The 25133-nt window shown below is 39.0% G+C and overlaps 1 protein-coding gene across 6 annotated transcripts in view; it reads left to right on the top strand.

The window, feature by feature from the left end:
* Positions 1-25133, top strand: part of LOC127857631 (WD repeat-containing protein 48-like) — a 60642-nt gene that overhangs the window by 23018 nt on the left and 12491 nt on the right. For all 6 annotated transcript variants that reach the window (XM_052394179.1, XM_052394180.1, XM_052394185.1 and 3 more), the window contains 8 exons: positions 1088-1156; positions 2306-2396; positions 4309-4406; positions 17196-17303; positions 18085-18184; positions 19895-19969; positions 20476-20557; positions 24347-24464. In XM_052394179.1, coding sequence (XP_052250139.1) covers positions 1088-1156; positions 2306-2396; positions 4309-4406; positions 17196-17303; positions 18085-18184; positions 19895-19969; positions 20476-20557; positions 24347-24464 — 741 coding nt within the window. The remainder of the gene's footprint in view (positions 1-1087; positions 1157-2305; positions 2397-4308; positions 4407-17195; positions 17304-18084; positions 18185-19894; positions 19970-20475; positions 20558-24346; positions 24465-25133) is intronic.

Raw genomic sequence — 25133 nt, 5'->3', positions numbered from 1 at the left:
AATTATGTTAAGTTTAGTTTAGTTTAAACCTTTTTATTTTAGCTTGATTGCATTGAAATGCCTATGGCTTATTTAAAAGCTCTTGAGGCTGTTTACTGGGCAGAACCAGTACTTTGATTCTTTTGGGGTGATCTAAGGAAGGTTCCCACTGGTGATCAAACCGGTGAACACCTTGTCGCTAGGTGGACACCATACCTACTACGCAATTGAATAACATTATCATTCAAATTGTTTTATTTTAATACGGTACACAAGATTAGCCTGTTCAGTTAGTAGAGCCCAGGCCCTGATTTCTCCACTTTTCTTAAAGACAATTAGTTTAAGTCTATTACTTCATCAATAAAAATTATCTCAAGCATCTGTAATAATAATTAAAAATGCAAACCATGGTCAAACAGACTTAAGCATATTAAAATATTGGGACTGGTTTTAAAAGCCCTAGGATTGAAGGTCTTTATTGCCAAAGCAGCTAAGTAACTCGTTTCAGGATTGGTCATTAAATAGTTTCTACGGCCATTAACCCCCTACCTCTGGTTCAAGTAGGGCAGTTACTGGCATAAGTATGGGTATTTAGTACTGGTAAACAAGTGCCCCAGAAAAGTTTGAATATTTAAGCAGGCCATCATGATTTGACTGAAATACTGCTAAATGACACTAAAAAACAAGCAAAAAAACACAAGTACTGATACAGGATGAGTGGCAGTAATAGGTCGAAGACAAGTTAATTTATATAACTGGATAGAGAGACAATATTTTTATGAACGCTGATTTAGCAGAAACAAACAGTGATTCCTAAGTAGGAGGCAAAATCTGACATGACCTGGTGATATTATTTAGAGGTGTGTATGCTAGTTTGTTTATCAGTTTCAAACAAAATACTAGGAATACGCAGGAAGGCAAAAAAGTCACTGGATATTGCTGTGTAGTTTGAATTTGGTACATATTTACCTCTCCCTCATTATGTGTGTGTTTTCTTAGTAGCATGTTGTTAAATAATCAGTTCTGATCTGCACAAATGTATTTTTTTAAAAATAGGAAAATTAAATGGGAATTTGTAATCATTCCGAAATTGTGTTTGCTTTTTCAGCTGGAGTTGACCACCGCTGAAACCCCTGCACTGTGGGTGTCCACGACAAATTCCAGCATTAAATGTTATGTAGGTACTTGTGTACAATATTTCTTGTATATTAAAATCATCCAACAGGTTTCTGATAGCCCATGAAGAAACATTGATAGTATTTTGATTAACCCAACAAAAGTGTGCAGGAATCTATAACAAACATCAAGACCAAGAAATTTACTATTTCCTGGTCCATACTATGACATGAACACAAGAACATGTATAATTGCCTGAAAATTTAGCAACAAGACATTTTATACATTGTGAGTGATTGTGGTTTCTTTCTTCTGATCACTGAATACTTGAATACAGGGCGGAAATCAGTTGTCCGTTTGTGAAAGGTTTTGATGATCTTTCCTCGAAAGTTCAAGCTGTGGTTCTATCATTGTTTTATACAACATGATTGATGTCGTGTTTTACATGAATTTTTAAGGAATTAAATGATAATGATTTAATAATTTTAAATGTCAATACCTGAAATTTGAGTTTTTTAAATGTTTTGTCACATCTACACTTTTGTTTGTGAAATGATTTATAATACTCAAACTGTTTTAAAAAAGCAGTTTTAAACATGTTGTGCATACAAGGACAGTTTAATTTGTCCATTTTGTTTCATATTTAGACCATAAATCAAAGTTTTTTCTTTCTTTTTATCAACATTCTTTTGTTCATTCTCGAAAAAAAAAACTGGAAAATTGCTCATTATCATGGGATAAATATGATAATATGATATTAGTTTAGAGATCAGTAGAGTTTATGTGCTCAGCATGAAAACTGGAACAGCTAGCCTTTCTGTTTTTAAGCCTCATCGAACAAAGTTACCTGTATTTAATACTCGCCTTGTATTTTCTGTATGTACCAGTTTTGCTCACACAGGATTTTCAATTAAAACAAAGGCCTTACAGACCTTGCTTACATATGGGCCTTACTCTGGGAAAAGGGGGCTTAATGCGTAAAGTGTCGTCCCAGATTAGCCTGTGCAGTCCACACAGGCTTATTAAGGAAGAAACTTTTTGCTTTAATTGTAGTTTTCCTTTTAGAGGAAGCAATTATTGACAAAAATCCAGTTTAGCCAGAATGTGTTGTCCCTGATTAGCCTGTGCAGACTTCACAGGCTTATCTGAGACGACACTTGCACACATGCATTTCACCATGTTAACTCAAAGCGCCATTCATATATTTCAGAATGTGAAGTCAGTGAGTAAACATCTACAGTCGTCCCTGGACAATGTATCTGTACCTCCTGTGTGTTCCCAGCCTGAATTCACTATCAAAGGTATGATGACCATTTATTTATAGATACAGACTGAACTCACTATCAAAGGTATGATGACCATTTGTAGATGTTCTTAGTGTACATGTTTTAGCTTAGTTTAAACCAATGTTTTTTTGCTTGATTGCATCGAAAGTCTAAAGTTTATTGATGCACTCTTGAGTCTGTTTTCTGGATTGAACCAGAACTTACCAGGGGACAGTTTCAATAAACTTTGCAGTACGCATTTACGATACGATACATTTTTCGAAGATACATAATTGCTAAAGTCCATAATATATGATTATAAAGTTGCAGTACTTAATTTATTACATTGGCATCTCAAGCGTCATATATATTTGACAAGCATGGCAAGCTAGTTAATCTACTTATTAAGATTACAAAGTTCTCTCGTAAGTTAAAATTGTCATACGATTGTTTATGAAACCGCCCCCTGTGTGGTAAGAGACAATGTTTAAACACTTCCAGAGTTGTTACAAACCCAGGATCTCTTAATATCCAGGTGGTCACCATATCCACCATGTCACTGTAACCTTGTCGACAGTTGAGTATGAAGCTATAATTGTATTTTAAATGATTGTTCAGCAGATTTTGTTTATGACTGAGATATCAGGAGCCAATTATCTTAATTACATTCCTATCTTATGAAAGGTCCTATGTACATGTATCTGTCACATTTCTGTGCCAAAACTTCCATATTCCCTGAGCAAAATTTCAAAAATCAGTGTCGAGGAATTACAACATCCAGTTTTCAAAGGTTTAAGAAAGCCCTCTGTCTTAGACATAATTTCAGATAGATGTTGTCAGTATATGTTTCAGTACAGTAACAAATCTGTACTCCTTTAAGTACAACTATTAATTTGTAAAAAAATGCTATTAAAAATCCAGTAAGAGAACAAAAGATGTCTGAAAAAAAGAAGTTCCTTTATTTTTCTTATATGTAAATCAAAAATCAAAAACAGCCTGCAAAGTGAACTGCCAGCTTTTTTATACTAACAGACTGCAAAATGTGTTTGCCTGGGGCAATTAGATGCCTGTAAATTTATATCCCCTTTATATTATACATATTTTTCAAACACTAAGCACAACTGCCTATTCACATCAATTTATTTGAATGATGATGATTCAGTTACAGAGAAATAAGTTTTTGTCATGATTCTTCTGCAGTATACTGCTTTTTGATAATGGAAAACTTGCAAGTTGCACATCCCAGTAAAAAATATAATCCTTTATTGCACTTTTTATGTAAAATGAAGTATATTCATTCAAACAACAACAAAAAATAAATCATATTGTCTTAAAAATTAAATGACAAAATATCACGCAAACTGTTGCATTGAATGGTTTAATGTCTTGATTTTTGGCTAGATTCCCATGCGAACTCTCAATTCTATTTTATGAGCCTAAAAACAAAAATATTATTTACAATAGAAACTGTGTTTGTGTCTAGCTCTGAGGAAACAGAGCTTTATGCATGGGCGTTAACCCTTTGCATGCTGGGAAATTTGTCGTCTGCTAAAATGTTGTCTGCTCAATTTCTAAAAATAGCATTTTCTTCACTTTTTTTCAAAGAATACTATCTGAATAGCAAACAGTTTGGATCCAGATGAGACGCCACATTTTGTGGCGTCTCATCTGGATCCAAACTGTTTGCAAAAAGGCCTTCAAAATTCGGTTCCAGCACTGAAAGAGTTAAGTATCATCCCAGATTATCATGTGCAGTACTCACAGGCTAATCACGGAGGACACTTTCCGATTTTACTAGATTTTTTGCCAAGAATAGACTTTCATTTAAAGAAAAATACAATAAAAGCGAAAAGTGTCATCCCTGACAATTTAGGCATTTGTATTAAATCCTGTTTTCCGAGATCAAGACTGTCTTTAAATCTGTCTCACTGTACTTGACACATTGCAGGTGGCTCCAGTATCCGACAGTACCACGTGCTCAACGATAGAAGGCACATCATCACCAAGGATACTGAGGACAGTGTGGCAGTATGGGACGTACTCATGGTCGGTACTCGGTATTAACCCTTTCTCGTTCAGATGCAAAGTGAAAATGGCTACATGCAACCAGCATTACACCAGTCCCCATGTTCGCAAACATTTTTTGCAATCGAAAATTGACTTTGCTTGTCATTAAAAATGGAAATCCATGGTAGTTGATAGGCAAAGTGAAAATCGATGTCAGTGGAAGTCAATTTTTGATTGCAAAATTGTTTTGTGAAAATGGGGCCTGAATATCCCTTGAGTAACTCGCAGTCTATTCAGGTTTTATGCTCTTTGCTGGGGGTTGGAAACGAGGGCTTTAAAGAATGCGTTTAACTCTTTACCACTGAGATATGCACTTTATCATGTTTGTAGTCACTAAGAAAATAAGTCGCGTTTGGTGAAAACTGGGTTTAATGCATGTGCTTATAGTTTTGTCCCAGATTAGCCTGTGCAGTCCGCACAGGCTAATCAGGGACGACACTTTCTGCCTTAACTGGATTTTGATGTAGAAGAGACTTCCTTTAAATGATAAGATAAATACCATAAAAGCGGAAAGTGTAATCCCTGATTAGCCTGTGCAGACTGCACAGGCTAATCTGGGATGACACTTTACGCACATACATTAAGCCCCGTCTTCTCAGAACGCGTCTCATAACATAAAATTTCAAATCTTTCTAATTAGATTCAAGTTTTGGGGGCTTCATTACCCACCCTAAGGTTTTGACGAGGAGCAAACAGCATGCAAGTTTCTCACGTTCTATTCTAGTTTTATCAGAAGGGGTAATCACGTTACAAACAAGATGGCGACATCCATGCCGAGGCATGTATTTTTCGTCGTTTTATACCCTGTATTACTTATATTTATTTTTTTTATTCCGCTCACTTTCCAGTCATATAAGGAAGAAAGTTACTGGCTTTTATTTCATAGTAATATTCGCTCTATATCTCGACTTTACTTAGTGCGAAATTTATTAGCGGGATGACCTAATTAGGGCTCCACTAAGAAAATTTGCGGGGAGTAAAGTCGGGATATACAGCGAATTTAAATACAAAATAAACGCTAATCACCTTTTTACTGATATGGCTGGAAAGTGAGCGTCATTTAAGAAATAAACAGATGAAATAAAGGGTATCAAACGGCGAAAAATAACCGTCTCGGTATGGACGTCGCCATCTTGACTATCACGTGATTACCCCCTCTGTTTATGCTGGTTGCATATAGCTATTTTTACTCTGCTTCTGAGCGGGAAATGTTTATAACGTATTCGAAAGCTTTTGTACATAAAAGAGGAGCTTTTGAATTTTAGTACTAGTATGAGGGTCTAATTTTATACAATAAGAATCCATATAAGCATATGATGGGTCAGTGGCTTACGTATGGCAGTGAATGAAATAAATTATTTATTTCATCCTGAAATCAACATATTTCAATTTATTTTACCAAGAAAATATATGTTTGGGAACCTTTTATTTTCAACTGGTGCATTACAATTTCTTGTTTTGAAATACATATTTTTAAATTTTTTATTTAATGAAGACACATGTGTGTTAAAATTAGTGACTGTATGAGACAAACATTTGTCCAAAAGGTTACTTGTATTCTTAACAGAACTTGGCTGTTATAAGTGTGCTCATGCTTGCCAATACTGTTAATGGAGTCTAGTTCCTGTAACATTGGGCATAATTAATGTGCACAAAGGTTCATCTCAGATTAGCCTGTGCAGTCCACACAGGCTAATCAGTGATGAAACTTTGGGCTTTTATGGAATTGGTCATAGGGAGTCTCTTCTGAACAAAAATTCAGTTGAACAGAGAGTGTAAACCCATAGAGTGTAAACCCAGAGAGTGTAAACCCAGAGAGTGTAAACCCTGATTAGTTGAACAGAGAGTGTAAACCCTGATTAGTTGAACAGAGAGTGTAAACCCTGATTAGTTGAACAGAGAGTGTAAACCCTGATTAGTTGAACAGAGAGTGTAAACCCTGATTAGTTGAACAGAGAGTGTAAACCATGATTAGCCGATGAAACAGTCTGGGATGACACTTTACGCACATGGCTTTAGCTCTATTCAGTTGAACAGAGAGTGTAATCCCTGATTAGCCGATGGAACAGTCTGGGATGACACTTTACGCACATGGCTTTAGCTCTATTCAGTTGAACAGAGAGTGTAATCCCTGATTAGCCGATGGAACAGTCTAGGATGACACTTTACGCACATGGCTTTAGCTCTATTCAGTTGAACAGAGAGTGTAAACCTTGATTAGCCGATGAAACAGTCTGGGATGACACTTTACACACATGGCTTTAGCTCTATTCAGTTGAACAGAGAGTGTAATCCCTGATTAGCCGATGGAACAGTCTGGGATGACACTTTACGCACATGGCTTTAGCTCTATTCAGTTGAACAGAGAGTGTAATCCCTGATTAGCCGATGGAACAGTCTGGGATGACACTTTACGCACATGGCTTTAGCTCTATTCAGTTGAACAGAGAGTGTTATCCCTGATTAGCCGATGAAACAGTCTGGGATGACACTTTATGCACATGGCTTTAGCTCTATTCAGTTGAACAGAGAGTGTAATCCCTGATTAGCCGATGAAACAGTCTGGGATGACACTTTACGCACATGGCTTTAGCTCTATTCAGTTGAACAGAGAGTGTAATCCCTGATTAGCCGATGAAACAGTCTGGGATGACACTTTAGGCACATGGCTTTAGCTCTATTCAGTTGAACAGAGAGTGTAATCTCTGATTAGCCGATGGAACAGTCTGGGATGACACTTTACGCACATGGCTTTAGCTCTATTCAGTTGAACAGAGAGTGTAATCTCTGATTAGCCGATGGAACAGTCTTGGATGACACTTTACGCACATGGCTTTAGCTCTATTCAGTTGAACAGAGAGTGTAATCCCTGATTAGCCGATGGAACAGTCTTGGATGACACTTTACGCACATGGCTTTAGCTCTATTCAGTTGAACAGAGAGTGTAATCCCTGATTAGCGGATGAAACTGTCTGGGATGACACTTTACGCACATGGCTTTAGCTCTATTCAGTTGAACAGAGAGTGTAATCCCTGATTAGCCGATGAAACAGTCTGGGATGACACTTTACGCACATGGCTTTAGCTCTATTCAGTTGAACAGAGAGTGTAATCCCTGATTAGCCGATGAAACAGTCTGGGATGACACTTTACGCACATGGCTTTAGCTCTATTCAGTTGAACAGAGAGTGTAATCCCTGATTAGCCGATGGAACAGTCTGGGATGACACTTTACGCACATGGCTTTAGCTCTATTCAGTTGAACACAGAGTGTAATCCCTGATTAGCCGATGGAACAGTCTGGGATGACACTTTACGCACATGGCTTTAGCTCTATTCAGTTGAACAGAGAGTGTAATCCCTGATTAGCCGATGAAACAGTCTGGGATGACACTTTACGCACATGGCTTTAGCTCTATTCAGTTGAACAGAGAGTGTAATCCCTGATTAGCCGATGAAACAGTCTGGGATGACACTTTAGGCACATGGCTTTAGCTCTATTCAGTTGAACAGAGAGTGTAATCCCTGATTAGCTGATGGAACAGTCTGGGATGACACTTTATGCACATGGCTTTAGCTCTAATCAGTTGAACAGAGAGTGTAATCCCTGATTAGCCAATGGAACAGTCTGGGATGACACTTTAGGCACATGGCTTTAGCTCTATTCAGTTGAACAGAGAGTGTAATCCCTGATTGGCCGATGGAACAGTCTGGGATGACACTTTACGCACATGGCTTTAGCTCTATTCAGTTGAACAGAGAGTGTAATCCCTGATTAGCCGATGGAACAGTCTGGGATGACACTTTACGCACATGGCTTTAGCTCTATTCAGTTGAACAGAGAGTGTAATCCCTGATTAGCCGATGGAACAGTCTGGGATGGCACTTTACGCACATGGCTTTAGCTCTATTCAGTTGAACAGAGAGTGTAAACCCTGATTAGTCGATGGAACAGTCTTGGATGACACTTTACGCACATGGCTTTAGCTCTATTCAGTTGAGCAGAGAGTGTAATCCCTGATTAGCTGATGGAACAGTCTGGGATGGCACTTTACGCACATGGCTTTAGCTCTATTCAGTTGAACAGAGAGTGTAATCCCTGATTAGTCGATGGAACAGTCTTGGATGACACTCTGAGCACATGGCTTTAGCTCTATTTTCCCTTGAACAAAGAGTGTAATCCCTGATTAGCTGATGAAACAGTCTGGGATGACACTTTACGCACATGGCTTTAGCTCTATTCAGTTGAACAGAGAGTGTAATCCCTGATTAGCCGATGGAACAGTCTTGGATGACACTTTACGCACATGGCTTTAGCTCTATTCAGTTGAACAGAGAGTGTAATCCCTGATTAGCCGATGGAACAGTCTTGGATGACACTTTACGCACATGGCTTTAGCTCTATTCAGTTGAACAGAGAGTGTAATCCCTGATAAGCCGATGGAACAGTCTTGGATGACACTTTACACACATGGCTTTAGCTCTATTCAGTTGAACAGAGAGTGTAATCCCTGATTAGCCGATGAAACAGTCTGGGATGACACTTTACACACATGGCTTTAGCTCTATTCAGTTGAACAGAGAGTGTAAACCCTGATAAGTAGATGGAACAGTCTGGGATGACACTTTACGCACATGGCTTTAGCTCTATTCAGTTGAACAGAGAGTGTTATCCCTGATTAGCCAATGGAACAGTCTGGGATGACACTTTACGCACATGGCTTTAGCTCTATTCAGTTGAACAGAGAGTGTAATCCCTGATTAGTCGATGGAACAGTCTTGGATGACACTTTACGCACATGGCTTTAGCTCTATTCAGTTGAACAGAGAGTGTAATCACTGATTAGCCGATGGAACAGTCTGGGATGACACTTTACGCACATGGCTTTAGCTCTATTCAGTTGAACAGAGAGTGTAATCCCTGATTAGCTGATGGAACAGTCTGGGATGACACTTTACGCACATGGCTTTAGCTCTATTCAGTTGAACAGAGAGTGTAATCCCTGATTAGCCGATGGAACAGTCTGGGATGACACTTTACGCACATGGCTTTAGCTCTATTCAGTTGAAAAGAGAGTGTAATCCCGGATTAGTCGATGGAACAGTCTGGGATGACACTTTACGCACATGGCTTTAACTCTATTCAGTTGAACAGAGAGTGTAATCCCTGATTAGCCGATGGAACAGTCTGGGATGACACTTTACGCACATGACTTTAGCTCTATTCAGTTGAACAGAGAGTGTAATCCCTGATTAGCCGATGGAACAGTCTGGGATGACACTCTAAGCACATGGCTTTAGCTCTCTTCAGTTGAACAGAGAGTGTAATCCCTTATTAGCCGATGGAACAGTCTGGGATGACACTTTACGCACATGGCTTTAGCTCTATTCAGTTGAACAGAGAGTGTAATCCCTGATTAGCCGATGGAACAGTCTGGGATGACACTTAACGCACATGGCTTTAGCTCTATTCAGTTGAACAGAGAGTGTAATCCCTGATTAGCCGATGGAACAGTCTGGGATGACACTTTACGCACATGACTTTAGCTCTATTCAGTTGAACAGAGAGTGTAATCCCTGATTAGCCGATGGAACAGTCTGGGATGACACTTAACGCACATGGCTTTAGCTCTATTCAGTTGAACAGAGAGTGTAATCCCTGATTAGCCGATGGAACAGTCTGGGATGACACTGCGCACATGGCTTTAGCTCTATTCAGTTGAACAGAGAGTGTAATCCCTGATTAGCTGATGGAACAGTCTGGGATGGCACTTTACGCACATGGCTTTAGCTCTAATCAGTTGAACAGAGAGTGTAATCCCTGATTAGCCAATGGAACAGTCTGGGATGACACTTTACGCACATGGCTTTAGCTCTATTCAGTTGAACAGAGAGTGTAATCCCTGATTAGCCGATGGAACAGTCTGGGATGACACTTTACACACATGGCTTTAGCTCTATTCAGTTGAACAGAGAGTGTAATCCCTGATTAGCCGATCGAACAGTCTGGGATGACACTTTACGCACATGGCTTAAGCTCTATTCAGTTGAACAGAGAGTGTAATCCCTGATAAGCCGATGGAACAGTCTGGGATGACACTTAACACACATGGCTTTAGCTCTATTCAGTTGAACAGAGAGTGTAATCCCGGATTAGCCGATGGAACAGTCTGGGATGGCACTTTACGCACATGTCTTTAGCTCTATTCAGTTGAACAGAGAGTGTAATCCCTGATTAGCCGATGGAACAGTCTTGGATGACACTTTACGCACATGGCTTTAGCTCTATTCAGTTGAACAGAGAGTGTTATCCCTGATTAGCCAATAGAACAGTCTTGGATGACACTTTACGCACATGGCTTTAGCTCTATTCAGTTGAACAGAGAGTGTAATCCCTGATTAGCCGATGGAACAGTCTCGGATGACACTTTACGCACATGGCTTTAGCTCTATTCAGTTGAACAGAGAGTGTAATCCCTGATTAGCCGATGGAACAGTCTGGGATGACACTCTACGCACATGGCTTTAGCTCTATTCAGTTGAACAGAGAGTGTAATCCCTGATTAGCCGATGGAACAGTCTGGGATGACACTTTACGCACATGGCTTAAGCTCTATTCAGTTGAACAGAGAGTGTAATCCCTGATTAGCCGATGGAACAGTCTGGGATGACACTTAACACACATGGCTTTAGCTCTATTCAGTTGAACAGAGAGTGTAATCCCTGATTAGCCGATGGAACAGTCTGGGATGACACTTTACGCAAATGGCTTTAGCTCTATTCAGTTGAACAGAGAGTGTAATCCCTGATTAGCTGATGGAACAGTCTGGGATGGCACTTTACGCACATGGCTTTAGCTCTATTCAGTTGAACAGAGAGTGTAATCCCTGATTAGTCAATGGAACAGTATGGGATGACACTTTACGCACATGGCTTTAGCTCTATTCAGTTGAACAGAGAGTGTAATCCCTGATTAGCCGATGGAACAGTCTGGGATGACACTTTAAGCACATGGCTTTAGCTCTATTCAGTTGAACAGAGAGTGTAATCCCTGATTAGCCGATGGAACAGTCTGGGATGACACTTTATGCACATGGCTTTAGCTCTATTCAGTTGAACAGAGAGTGTAAACCCTGATTAGTCGATGGAACAGTCTTGGATGACACTTTACGCACATGGCTTTAGCTCTATTCAGTTGAGCAGAGAGTGTAATCCCTGATTAGCCCATGGAACAGTCTTGGATGACACTTTACGCACATGGCTTTAGCTCTATTCAGTTGAACAGAGAGTGTAATCCCTGATTAGCCGATGGAACAGTCTTGGATGACACTTAAGGCAGATGGCTTTAGCTCTATTCAGTTGAACAGAGAGTGTAAACCCTGATTAGTAGATGGAACAGTCTTGGATGACACTTTACGCACATGGCTTTAGCTCTATTCAGTTGAACAGAGAGTGTAATCCCTGATTAGCGGATGAAACAGTCTGGGATGACAATTTACACACATGGCTTTAGCTCTATTCAGTTGAACAGAGAGTGTAAACCCTGATTAGTCGATGGAACAGTCTTGGATGACACTTTACGCACATGGCTTTAGCTCTATTCAGTTGAACAGAGAGTGTAAACCCTGATAAGTAGATGGAACAGTCTGGGATGACACTTTATGCACATGGCTTTAGCTCTATTCAGTTGAACAGAGAGTGTAAACCCTGATTAGTCGATGGAACAGTCTTGGATGACACTTTACGCACATGGCTTTAGCTCTATTCAGTTGAGCAGAGAGTGTAATCCCTGATTAGCTGATGGAACAGTCTGGGATGGCACTTTACGCACATGGCTTTAGCTCTATTCAGTTGAACAGAGAGTGTAATCCCTGATTAGTCGATGGAACAGTCTTGGATGACACTCTGAGCACATGGCTTTAGCTCTATTTTCCCTTGAACAGAGAGTGTAATCCCTGATTAGCTGATGAAACAGTCTGGGATGACACTTTACGCACATGGCTTTAGCTCTATTCAGTTGAACAGAGAGTGTAATCCCTGATTAGCCGATGGAACAGTCTTGGATGACACTTTACGCACATGGCTTTAGCTCTATTCAGTTGAACAGAGAGTGTAATCCCTGATTAGCCGATGGAACAGTCTTGGATGACACTTTACGCACATGGCTTTAGCTCTATTCAGTTGAACAGAGAGTGTAATCCCTGATAAGCCGATGGAACAGTCTTGGATGACACTTTACACACATGGCTTTAGCTCTATTCAGTTGAACAGAGAGTGTAAACCCTGATTAGACGATGAAACAGTCTGGGATGACACTTTACACACATGGCTTTAGCTCTATTCAGTTGAACAGAGAGTGTAAACCCTGATAAGTAGATGGAACAGTCTGGGATGACACTTTACGCACATGGCTTTAGCTCTATTCAGTTGAACAGAGAGTGTTATCCCTGATTAGCCAATGGAACAGTCTGGGATGACACTTTTCGCACATGGCTTTAGCTCTATTCAGTTGAACAGAGAGTGTAATCCCTGATTAGTCGATGGAACAGTCTTGGATGACACTTTACGCACATGGCTTTAGCTCTATTCAGTTGAACAGAGAGTGTAATCACTGATTAGCCGATGGAACAGTCTGGGATGACACTTTACGCACATGGCTTTAGCTCTATTCAGTTGAACAGAGAGTGTAATCCCTGATTAGCTGATGGAACAGTCTGGGATGACACTTTACGCACATGGCTTTAGCTCTATTCAGTTGAACAGAGAGTGTAATCCCTGATTAGCCGATGGAACAGTCTGGGATGACACTTTACGCACATGGCTTTAGCTCTATTCAGTTGAAAAGAGAGTGTAATCCCGGATTAGTCGATGGAACAGTCTGGGATGACACTTTACACACATGGCTTTAACTCTATTCAGTTGAACAGAGAGTGTAATCCCTGATTAGCCGATGGAACAGTCTGGGATGACACTTTACGCACATGACTTTAGCTCTATTCAGTTGAACAGAGAGTGTAATCCCTGATTAGCCGATGGAACAGTCTGGGATGACACTCTAAGCACATGGCTTTAGCTCTCTTCAGTTGAACAGAGAGTGTAATCCCTGATTAGCCGATGGAACAGTCTGGGATGACACTTTACGCACATGGCTTTAGCTCTATTCAGTTGAACAGAGAGTGTAATCCCTGATTAGCCGATGGAACAGTCTGGGATGACACTTTACGCACATGGCTTTAGCTCTATTCAGTTGAACAGAGAGTGTAATCCCTGATTAGCCGATGGAACAGTCTGGGAAGACACTTAACGCACATGGCTTTAGCTCTATTCAGTTGAACAGAGAGTGTTTTATCCCATTTTCACCGCGACATTGACGGTATAACACGTTGTGGGATATACTTGCTTGTATTCAACACTGTGGAATATACCTGTCGCGTGCACGGACTACTTTTTAAATGACGTCATGCGATATGCGCTAAAATTAGGTCGATATTGTTTGGTTCATTGATCGAATTTTAAGGTCACCCATTAGAAGAAAATGTGCACATTTTGCAGAAAAACATATATCTGACATATTCACCAAAAGAAATGTTGAAATAAATAGAGAATACTAGGTTAGCGTTGAATACAGAGAAGTTTATGTTGCGAGGCTTAGAACGCCGGAAGCGCGAGCCTTGGCGAGCGCTTTCGGTGTTCGAGCCGAGCAACATAAACTTCTCTGTATTCAACGCTAATCCTAGTATTCTATTTATCCCATTTGATTTTTTCAACGTGACATTTAACATAAATAGATCTAATAACCTTAACAATAATTTTAATTCAGTCATAAAAGCGCTTAAAATCTAACAAATGTAACCATGCGTAGTGATATACATGTATTTGTTCTGGTACGCAAAATAGTCTTTAAAAAATTCACACACAAACTGTAAAACAAGTAAAAAATATCACCATATGCCTACATTCAATTTTACGCAGTATGCGAATTTTAACACATTACGACCGCGAAAAGAAGATTTTACTTTACTATAATTCATTTTATTTTCGAAAGAAAATGATCAAATCCAATATGGCGGCGATTGCTCCTGACAAAATGCTGTCGATGTCAACATACATGTACACCATCGACGACCTAGTTCTGGCTACCATAACTTTATGTCGCTTTTTATGATTTTTGACTGGCGCGACTTTGTACAGGTCTTTCAATACTAAATAAACTGTACGCTGAAGTTTCTTTAGCTATCGAAGACCTTGACAATTTTGACGAGTAAACAGACAATTGCAGCGACTGACACTTTATTTGACAAAATATACAGGGCAATACGTTTTCCGACTTCGGACGAATTTAAGGACGCGCAGAACGTGTTTTTTATAAAATGTTATGGGTATGCCGTGTGTGATCCGATGCATCAATGGCGCCCATGTTAAAATCATTTCCCCGAGAACAGGGAACGACAAAAGTACAAACAAAAATCAAAACACGTAAGAACTAGTATCTTACCTTTAATTATCCTTTAAAATCCATCTAATAATCCATTTAACTCAATAATTGACGATTTTGCATCTAGGGTCTTTAATAATTATTTTAGCATAGTTAAATAAAGACCCTTATGCCATTCTATCACTTTATTCAAATGAGTTTATGAACGCGATAAACTTTCTTCTTCGTCACACGCTACGTCATGTACTCTACATTACTGCTGTTCAAATGAACCGGAGCAGTTTATCTAATAATAGCCGTTGGTAAACTCGGTTGCATTTGCAGATTTCTGCATACAAACATAATTATGTTTAAACTTGCACAATGTTTTATTTATCTATGGTAAATGCCCTTATTGTACGAGAAAATAATTTAATATATAAATACACAAAGAATGGAAAACATTCCAGTACACAACAGATAAATAAGTAGAAAATACCCGTGTACAAAATGGGACGTTCCCAATTCCAGTGTGGTGCTATTTTTACCATCTTATACTTTACACAGCTCTATGCCTAACGTGAATTAAATAGGAAAGCAAACATAGCAGATTATTCATGAACTGTGCGATATGTGTATGGCTTGTTGTACATTCTTAATATTTAAGTTAAATGTCAAAAGTATATGCTTTGGTTATAAGCAATGCACATTACACGAAATAAGGAAAATGTGATCAATTGACAATTCAGATATGTCGACATACAGTACATGTAGAAAAAATGTGAAATAAGTCGCGTTTATAATAAATCGTCAAAAAAATGAGGAAAATGACGCAACAAGTATGCCATTTTATGACGCCATCAATCAGCTGATTCATTATACGGATGGCGAAAAATTATGTCATATGACTAGTTTTAAAGGTTGAAGGTCGTATAATTTTGAAGCTTAAGTTTTGTCGACTTTGTTATAAATAAAAAAATAACAAAACAAAAATCGTGTAATTTCATATTTTATTTCAACATTTCTTTTGGTGAATATGTCAGATATATGTTTTTCTGCAAAATGTGCACATTTTCTTCTAATGGGTGACCTTAAAATTCGATCAATGAACCAAACAATATCGACCTAATTTTAGCGCATATCGCATGACGTCATTTAAAAAGTAGTCCGTGCACGCGACAGGTATATTCCACAGTGTTGAATACAAGCAAGTATATCCCACAACGTGTTATACCGTCAATGTCGCGGTGAAAATGGGATAAAATATGAAATTACACGATTTTTGTTTTGTTATTTTTTTATTTATACTGTTCCATCGGCTAATCAGGGATTACACTCTCTGTTCAACTGAAGAGAGCTAAAGCCATGGCTCGCGCTTCCGGCGTTCTAAGCCTCGCAACATAAACTTCTCTGTATTCAACGCTAACCTAGTATTCTCTATATCCCTGATTAGCCGATGGAACAGTCTGGGATGACACTTTACGCACATGGCTTTAGCTCTATTCAGTTGAACAGAGAGTGTAATCCCTGATTAGCTGATGGAACAGTCTGGGATGGCACTTTACGCACATGGCTTTAGCTCTAATCAGTTGAACAGAGAGTGTAATCCCTGATTAGCCAATGGAACAGTCTGGGATGACACTTTACGCACATGGCTTTAGCTCTATTCAGTTGAACAGAGAGTGTAATCCCTGATTAGCCGATGGAACAGTCTGGGATGACACTTTACACACATGGCTTTAGCTCTATTCAGTTGAACAGAGAGTGTAATCCCTGATTAGCCGATCGAACAGTCTGGGATGACACTTTACGCACATGGCTTTAGCTCTATTCAGTTGAACAGAGAGTGTAATCCCTGATTTGCTGATGGAACAGTCTGGGATGAAACTTTACACACATGGCTTTAGCTCTATTCAGTTGAACAGAGAGTGTAATCCCTGATTAGCCAATGGAACAGTCTGGGATGACACTTTACGCACATGGCTTCAGCTCTATTCAGTTGAACAGAGAGTGTAATCCCTGATTAGCCGATGGAACAGTCTGGGATGACACTTTACGCACATGGCTTTAGCTCTATTCAGTTGAACAGAGAGTGTAATCCCTGATTAGCCGATGGAACAGTCTGGGATGACACTTTATGCACATGGCTTTAGCTCTATTTAGTTGAACAGAGAGTGTAATCCCTGATTAGCCGATGGAACAGTCTGGGATGACACTTTATGCACATGGCTTTAGCTCTATTTAGTTGAACAGAGAGTGTAATCCCTGATTAGCCGATGGAACAGTCTGGGATGACACTTTATGCACATGGCTTTAGCTCTATTTTCCAAGAGCGACACTTGTATATATTCCAGGCCCAGAAGGTGGAGGACCTAGGCAAAAAAGACTATGAGGAAGAGATCAAGAACAGATTCAAGATTGTCTACGTGCCCAACTGGTTCTCTGTGGATCTCAAAACTGGGGTAGGATTCTTCTAAACTTAGAATTTAGTTAAACATGATTTTTACAAGTTGTAATTTAGAGCTTTCGACGTATTCAAATATGCAAGATTGGGAGGTATTTTTCACTACTGTGAAAACTGTGAAAAGCTGTTGTTTTTTTCTGTCGGAATGAATCCTTAGCTTTCTTTCTAATTTAAATTTCATGATGGTTTTCTTGCCCTACTATTATTATTGAACACTGAAATCTAAAGCATGATAGGTCAACTTAATCTTTCAACACCAGCCTTGTGCCATCTTGTTGTATGTTCGCAGATGCTGGACATGTACAACTTAACCACATTCATGTTCTAGACTTGTCTCATTATATTCTGTATGTTCCTAGATGCAGACCGGTAAATGCTTACCCTACCCCCCATATACACTGGATTTCACACATGAAATACCTGAGCACATGTTTTACAGGTCTACGTCCCATCCCTATTCACTTGTTGTTGTATTTGAGCATCGTCCTTGATAAATTGGGCTTTATGCTTGTGTGTTAAGTGTTGTCTCAGTTAAGCCTTTGCAGTCTGCACAGTCTTATCAGGGACAACACTATCCAGCTTATCTGGATTTTTGATAAGAAAAGACTTCTTTTAAACCAAAAATACCATAAAACGAGTATTTTTTTGCTAAAAATGAAACAAAAATTACAGTGTCGTCCTTTATTAGCCTATGCAGACTGTACAAGCTATTCTGTGACGACACTTCAGGCACATGCATTAAGCCCAGTTTTCTCAGAACCAGGCTCATGTATTCCCAGATGCTGACCATCCACCTGGAGGAGACAGACTGTTTCACAGCCTGGGTATCAGCCAAGGAGCTTGGCATCACACTGGCCCCAGAGGAGGCAGAAACCAAATGTAGGAACACAATAGTCTTAGGTCAAAATTATATGGGCATTAGATATGGGCCTCGCTGTTTGAAACCAAAGTTTTAAGAATGACCATAAAGTGTCATATCAGATTAGCCTGTGCAATCTTCACAGGCTAATCAGGGAGGACACTTTCTGTTAAACTTTAATTTTGCAAAGAAAATATACTTCCTTAAAACAAAAAATAACATTAAAAGTTGAAAATTTCGTCCTTGATTAGCCTTTGCAGATTGTAAACTGGGAAAATACTTGCAGATTGTATAGGCCAAACTGGGAAAACACTTGCAGATTGTATAGGCCAAACTGGGAAAATACTTGCAGATTGTATAGGCCAAACTGGGAAAACACTTGCAGATTGTATAGGCCAAACTGGGAAAATACTTGCAGATTGTATAGGCCAAACTGGGAAAATACTTGCAGATTGTATAGGCCAAACTGGGAAAATACTTGCAGATTGTATAGGCCAAACTGGGAAAATACTTGCAGATTGTATAGGCCAAACTGGGAAAATACTTGCAGATTGTATAGGCCAAACTGGGAAAATACTTGCAGATTGTATAGGCCAAACTGGGAAAATACTTGCAGATTGTATAGGCCAAACTGGGAAAATACTTGCAGATTGTATAGGCCAAACTGGGAAAACACTTGCAGATTGTATAGGCCAAACTGGGAAAATACTTGCAGATTGTGTAGGCCAAACTGGGAAAATACTTGCAGATTGTATAGGCCAAACTGGGAAAATACTTGCAGATTGTATAGGCCAAACTGGGAAAATACTTGCAGATTGTATAGGCCAAACTGGGAAAATACTTGCAGATTGTATAGGCCAAACTGGGAAAATACTTGCAGATTGTATAGGCCAAACTGGGAAAATACTTGCAGATTGTATAGGCCAAACTGGGAAAATACTTGCAGATTGTATAGGCCAAACTGGGAAAATACTTGCAGATTGTATAGGCCAAACTGGGAAAATACTTGCAGATTGTATAGGCCAAACTGGGAAAATACAGTACACACATGCCTTAAGCTCCATTTTTCCAGAGTGAAGCTCATTTGTTTTATATTAGCCAAGTGGTATTTATTAGAAAAAGGTTGGTTATTACCCAAGTGTTGGTTATTATCAGAATGTTGCTTATAAACAAAGTGTTGGTAATTATCAAAGTGCTGGTTATTAGCCAAGTGTTGGTCATCAGCCAAGTGTTGTTCATGAACCAAGTGTTGGTCATATGCCAAGTATTTGTCATTAACCAAGTGCTTGTTATTAGGCAAGTGTTTGTTATCAGCCAAGTGTTGGTCATTTGTTAAGTGTTGGTCCTTAGTCAAGTGGTAGTTATTAGCCAAGTGTTTGTCTTGGGCCAAGTGTTTGCTATTAGCCAAGTGTTGGTCCTTAGCAATACTTTAGCACCCCTTATCCATATGGAGACCATTTGCCATGCTGTTGCCCCTCCATAGTGACTGATGTATTATAATGTTAGTATAAAGAAGTAATCAATTGGAAAATTACAGATTCAATTAACATACTTGAAATTGTCTTAGATTTTAAGAACAAGAAAATTTCGTATTTTGTTCAATAATTAACATAATACTTGAAACTTACAATAGTATTGTTATCTGTGCAATGTTTTCATATGAATATAATCATATACAGGAATGTTTCAATGCTATCAAATACTGACGTAAACTTGTTAATTTCTTGAAGTGAATGTAGGGAAGCAGCTACTGCAGGCATTGCTGGACAGCTGGCCCAGGACTCATGTGTTTGACATGCAACAAGGTATAGTGTAAAAAATAGGATAACAGCCTAGTCATGCTAGAATCAGTATTGTGCCATATACAAATTGGGTTGGTTCAAAGCAGCCTGCGCAACAGCACAGTCTGTTAAGGAGCTATGCTGTTTGCTAATGAGACCTCAAAACCTTGCATGCCGTTAAAGGGGACATGATGGCTCCAGACCAGACTACATAAGACCAATATTTGCATGATGTGGTTCATTAAAGCAGTGTTGATGCCCCCACTGTAACTGAAAGGGAATAACTGCAATAGGGAGGAAATTTTACTCAATATCACCCATATGAGGACTAATTGCACACTTTGGTTCATGTGAATCTGTGCTTTATGGTCACATGTCTAGTTTTGTGTTGTTTTATGTATGAAAAAAAGGAATCTTTGTTGCTTTGATTTATTTCTTTTATATATGTTTTTTGATAATTATTGCTTGTACTATACAGGAAGTGTGTTAGGGAGGCCAAAGATTATGAAAGCCATGTTTTCACTTTTCAGCAGAATTGAAGAACGGCAATGAGAGTGACACACATCCTGGCCCCTTTTTCCAGGTGCCAGGTCACACTCCCCTGATATTCAGGTAGGAATCATGATTCGCTGTGCAAACTCGTAATGTCAATGGTTGACAAAAGAAGAAAACAAAATTATACTAATTTATACTTGATTATGCAAATATCTCAAAAGCAAAATAATGTGTACTGATTGTGTACTTCTATATACTAGATAAATAGATGATGTCTTTTTTTTCTATATGGGTTAATATGTATTTTGTAATATGTGTTCAATGATATTTTTATCATAATTTTGATTTTAATATTCTTAAGATTTCAAATGACCAATCGACTAAACTAGTGGCATAAAGAATGGTGTTACCTTGGTCATCTCTTTGTTTTTCTGAGCAGTGCCAGCTTTGCCATTCATCAATTACCCAATAGTTACTATTTTAACACTTGGCTAAAGAAAATTAATTTAATCTTGAACATTTTGACAGCAAAAACCTAACATTTTATCTAGAAATGCATGGTATTGAACCTAAATTAGTCTTAACAATTTTATTATTCAACAGATTTATTCAAAATGGGTCAAGTAATTATTCAGACAAAGGGAGCCTTAAATGTGCACTATTTCATTTCAAGTCTACTTGCTCAGATTTCTGAACATATTGTTTATTACAAGATTAACATATGCTTGCTGCAATATTCTTTGCATGTATAATATTGTTATGATGTATCCTTTAGACAACAGTAAACCCTGTATATGCAATATACACTGTTACAATGAATATATATATATATATATATATATATATATATATATATATATATATATATATATATATATATATTGTGTGGCAAAATTAGTTTACATTTTCATAATTTTAATCAATTAAAGTAGACACTTGACCCTCTTTTATTTGCAACAAGAAGTCAGGAAGTGGGGCTTCAGTAAAAATATTCTGCCGGCTAAAAAAAATCTGCCAATATCACTATTTTATTTAATTACAACAAAATCCTTAAGTATCTTTTCAACCAACTACTGGTAAGCAATATATCATAAAAGCATGCCAAATATCTCAAAAAGAACACGCTGAAAAGTTGTTTTTATTCTGTGCAGTGAAGTGCATCAATTTTAATACATTTAAATTTGGTTGAAGACAAATTTCATATAAGGGATGCCCTGTATGAAACTGCACACTATTGTAACCCTACTCATGTCCAAAAAGCATAAAACGAGAACAGCCTGCGAGTAACTCACAGTCTGTTCAGGTTTTATGCTGGTTGCTGCTCATCAGGAACTAAGGGTTGGAAATGAAGCCTTTAAAACTTGAATCTAGTAAGAAAGGTCTTTAACCCTTTGCATGCTGGGAAATTTGTCGTTTGCTAAAATGTGGTCTGCTGAATTTGTAAAATAAGCATTTCTTCATTTTTTTTCCAAAGAATACTATCAGAATAGCAAACAGTTTGGATCCTGATGAGACGCCACGTTTTGTGGCGTCTCATCTGGATCAAAACTGTTTGCAAAGGCATTCACAATTCGGTTCCCTCACTGTTAGGGTTAATTGAATTTAACTTTCTAAGGGACTACAAATGCGTAGAAATGCGTATCAAAGTGGTGAAGGGTTAACAAGTGAAATCTACCAACATTTCCTGCCCACTTGAAACTGAGCCTTGTTTTGGAAAAACTGGGCTAAATGCATGTGCAAAAAGTGTTGTCCCAAAATAACTGCATATTCTTATCTGGGACAACACTTACTGCCTAATCTAGATTTTTATGCCCACCTTCGAAGAAGAGGGGGTATATTGCTTTGCACCTGTCGGTCGGCCTGTCGGTTGGTCCGTCCACCAGGTGGTTTCCCGATGATAACTCAAGAACGCTTGGGCCTAGGATCATGAAACTTCATAGGTACATTGATCATAACTTGCAGATGACCCCTATTGATTTTGAGGTCACTAGGTCAAAGGTCAAGGTCACGGTGACCTGAAATAGTAAAATGTTTTTTGGATTATAACTTAAGAACGCATACGTGGCCAACAGGGCGAACTCTGAACAATATAACTGAAGCAACTGGTCTGTAATCCTAAATCTATAATTATCAGTCCAATGAAACATCATCATTTGAGTAAAATAAAGTGGACCAGTAAAAATATTATCAGAATATGAGCTTTTTTTGTATATTTTGTATATTAAATATTGTTGATTAATATAAATATAAGCAGGACAGGGGAGGTAATACACTATTTTATCTTTCTTATATACAGGGGAAACAAATGCAATAAGTTTAAATGTCATGTTTAATAAATAGAGGATATTTGTTCATGTCAGTGTGAGATCATTTGTTATTTTTTCATTGTCCCTTGACATGTTGCTTTTATATTTTGCATACTTGTTTACCAACATCACCCCAACCTATATTCCCCCCCCCCCCAACCTCACCCCCCCCCAATTTTTTTTTAAACATCATCTAATAAATTACCACACCCCACATTATACTCCCCTCTCACTCCCCCCTACCCCCACTACCCCACACCCCCCTATTTTTTTTTTTAAATATCTAATAAATTACCACACCCCACATTATACCCCTCTCTCACTCCCCCCTACCCCCCCCCCCCTACCCCCGCCCCTACCCCCCCCTCCCCCTACCCCCCCCCCAATTTTTTTTTTTAATCTAATAAATTACCACACCCCACATTATACCCAACCCCCTCACTCCTCCTACCCCCTACCCCCCCCTACCCCGTCCCACCCCGTCCCCCCCATTTTTTTTAAAAAACATCTAATTAATTACCACGCCCCACATTATACCCCCCTCTCACCCCCACCCCCTACCCTAATCCCCCACCCCCCCCCCGCCATTTTTTTTTCAAATATCTAATAAATTACCACTCCCCACATTCTACCCCCCCTCTCGACCCCCCTACCCCCCCCACCCCCCCCCCCCCAATTTTTTTTTTTTAAACATCTAATAAATTACCACACCCCACATTATACCCCCCTTTCACCCCATTACCTCCCCCCTACCCCCCCAATTTTTATTTTTTTTAACCTTTTTTTTATTTTTGAAAGATCTTCTAATAAATTATTGAATATGAACAATTTCCCCATGATGGCTTATGTTATACTATCAAGCACTCGAATAGTCGAGCGCGCTGTCCTCTGACAGCTCTTGTTAGGTCACAAGGTCAAAGGTCAAGGTCACAGTGACTCGAAATAGTAAAATGGTTTCCGGATGATAACTCAAGAATGCTTACGCCTAGGATCATGAAACTTCATAGGTACATTGATCATGACTGGCAGATGACCCCTATTGATTTTCAGGACACTAGGTCAAAGGTCAAGGTCACAGTATCTCGAAAGAGTACAATGGTTTCCGGATGATATCTTACATTAGGTCAAAGGTCAAGGTCACAGTGACAAAAAACGTATTCACACAATGGCTGCCACTACAACTGACAGCCCATATGGGGGGCATGCATGTTTTACAAACAGCCCTTGTTGTTAAAAAAGATTCTTCACCTCAACAAAATATACCATACAATCGAAAAGTGTCATCCCTCCCTGATAAGCCTGTACCGACTGAACAGGCTTATCTGGTACAACACTTAATGCATATGCAGTAACTCTTTCAGTGCTGGAACCGAATTTTGAAGACCTTTGCAAACAGTTTGGATTCAGATGAGACGCCACAGAATGTGGCATCTCATCAGGATCCAAACTGTTTGCTATTTCTGATAGTATTCTTGAAAAAAAAAATGAAGAAAACACTAATTTTAGAAATTGAGCAGACGACATTTTAACAGATGACAAATTTCCCAGCATGCAAAGGGTTAAGTCAAGTTTCCCTGTCCACTCATCCCATCTATTGCAGTGAGGTGGGTCGAGGTAAGACCTTGTTCCGATTGCTGTGTAGAGACGCGGGGGGAGATACGGAGCAGATGTTGCTGAATGAGAACGTGCCCCAGTGGGTTGTAGAGGTGCTTGTACATGTAGGTACACTTTTATAGTGACATGTAGCCTTTTACCTCCATTGCTTTTTCTATATTTAAGTCATACCTTGCAGTTGATTGTTAACATGAGCTGTGTTCTGGAAAAAACTGGGCTTAAATTCATATGCAAAAGGTGTTGTCCTAGATTTGCTTTATCTTTCATTGTATTTTTAATGACCCCGGTAGGGTGGCATAAAGCAGTGAAACTGTCCGTCAGTCCATCTGTCTGTCCGTCCATCTGAAAACTTTAACATTGGCCATAACTTTTGCAATATTGAAGATAGCAACTTGATATTTTGCATGCATGTGTTTCTCATGGAGCTGCATATTTTGAGTGGTGAAAAGTCTAGGTCAACCTTAAAGGTTAGAGGTTAAATATTTGGGGGGGGAATAGTGTTTCTAGAACACATCTTGTTTTTTAGCTCACCGGAGCACAATGTGCTCATGGTGAGCTTTTGTGATCGCTTTTTGTCCGTCGTCCGTTGTGCATTGTGCTGGGTCAACATTTGCCTTGTTAACTCTCTAGAGGCCACATCTATAGTCAAATCTTCATGAAATTTGGTCAGAACATTGGTTTCAATGATATCTTGGATGAGTTCGAAAATTGTTACGTTTGCTTGAAAAACATGGCTGCCAAGGGGCAGGGCATTTTTCCTTATATGGCTTTAG

Source organism: Dreissena polymorpha, chromosome 14, assembly GCF_020536995.1.
Source record: "Dreissena polymorpha isolate Duluth1 chromosome 14, UMN_Dpol_1.0, whole genome shotgun sequence".
Lineage (NCBI taxonomy): Eukaryota > Metazoa > Mollusca > Bivalvia > Myida > Dreissenidae > Dreissena > Dreissena polymorpha.
Note: the sequence above shows the minus strand (reverse complement) of the source record. Positions and strands in the feature narration are given on the sequence as shown.